Raw genomic sequence first — 1,248 nt, 5'->3', positions numbered from 1 at the left:
CATCTGAACGGCTGTCTTTGGTAACCGGACTGTCTTCTTTGTCATTTTGTTGTTTGACAAGCTTCTCGTAGTGTACGTTGTCGGCATTCCACGGGAACAGTCCACAAGCTTTGAATGACTTTTTCAGTAATTCTTTCGTCATTTTTGGGTCAATGAATTCGCCAAAAAGGCTGGCGGAATTCCTTTTCGTTATTTGAAAATCCTGGCCATTCACCTTTGCTTGATTTTTTTTTCTTACAAAAGAATTCCTGTCATAGGCTTAAACACGACGACATCTAGAGGTTGAAGAATAAAGGTGCTGTTTGGTGGCAAGCAGACAAGCTCAATTCCTTTTTCTTCACAAAGTTGGCTCAGGCTAAGTGACAGATGAAAAGCATGACCATCCAAAAAGAGGAGAACGGGAGAAGGTACAGACAACTCCTCTACCTTTTCCAGCAGAGCCTGCTCGACAAATTCATACATGTTTTCAGCCCTCATCCATCCTGACTCGGATGCAGACTGATAGACGTTTTCGGGGCAATCTCTTTCAACATCAGGATGAACTCTTCCAGATTTGTACGAATAAACAACGAATGGTTTGCAACTGTCCCCCGCAGCATTCACGCACATCATGACGGTCATGCAGGTTTTCTCATCGCCTCCCGTATTTTGTACTACTTGCTTGCTCCCTCTCTCAGCAAGAACAACCTTCCCCCTAGGGAGGAAAAGGAAATTCTTCTCGTTGCAGTTCCACATTCGTCTCGGATCTAGCTGATCCATCTTTGGGACCCCTTTTCTTCGAGATATTTTTCGTGGTTTTGGAACCATCCCCGAATCTTGGCTTCAGTGACCTTGGACCGTCCGCCATGTATGGTTTCCGGGACACGGGTTGTCACCTTAGGGTTTCTTTTCAAAAATTTGTAGTACCAAGAAAATGTCAGTTTTTTCCCACTTATCTTTCTCCCTGTACGTTTCAAACATAGCTCAGCTGTTTCAATTAGGTCATGGCGTACTAGTGGCAATCCTTTCTTCTGACAGTCAAATACGCATTCCGACAATAGCTTTCCATTCGGCAGCACTGAAATATGATGGCCCCGAAGCAGAACTCTTTGGGGTATCGTCAGTTCCTTTGTTCGGCTTACGTTGTTTGTACGCATAAACAAGTGTCATACGTGGTATTCCGTACTTTTTGCCAACGGCCTTGAAGCCCAGCTCACCAGGGATGTACTCGGAAAGCGCCTTTTCCAGATCAGATTTCCTGTATGTTGT

The 1,248-nt window shown here is 44.7% G+C and overlaps 1 protein-coding gene across 1 annotated transcript; it reads right to left on the bottom strand.

Moving 5' to 3' along the window:
• Positions 1–234: 234 nt before the first annotated feature.
• Positions 235–759, bottom strand: LOC148949774 (uncharacterized). The gene has a single exon (XM_089092781.1). It carries the CDS (start codon positions 757–759, stop codon positions 235–237), a length of 525 nt encoding a protein of 174 aa, XP_088948907.1.
• Positions 760–1,248: the final 489 nt, after the last annotated feature.

The sequence above is a fragment of the Artemia sp. Qi Xiang Cuo genome, chromosome 8, assembly GCF_049724085.1.
Source record: "Artemia sp. Qi Xiang Cuo chromosome 8, ASM4972408v1, whole genome shotgun sequence".
Lineage (NCBI taxonomy): Eukaryota > Metazoa > Arthropoda > Branchiopoda > Anostraca > Artemiidae > Artemia > Artemia sp. Qi Xiang Cuo.
The sequence above is the reverse complement of the archived record's forward strand: the minus strand, read 5'-3'. Positions and strand labels throughout refer to the sequence as shown.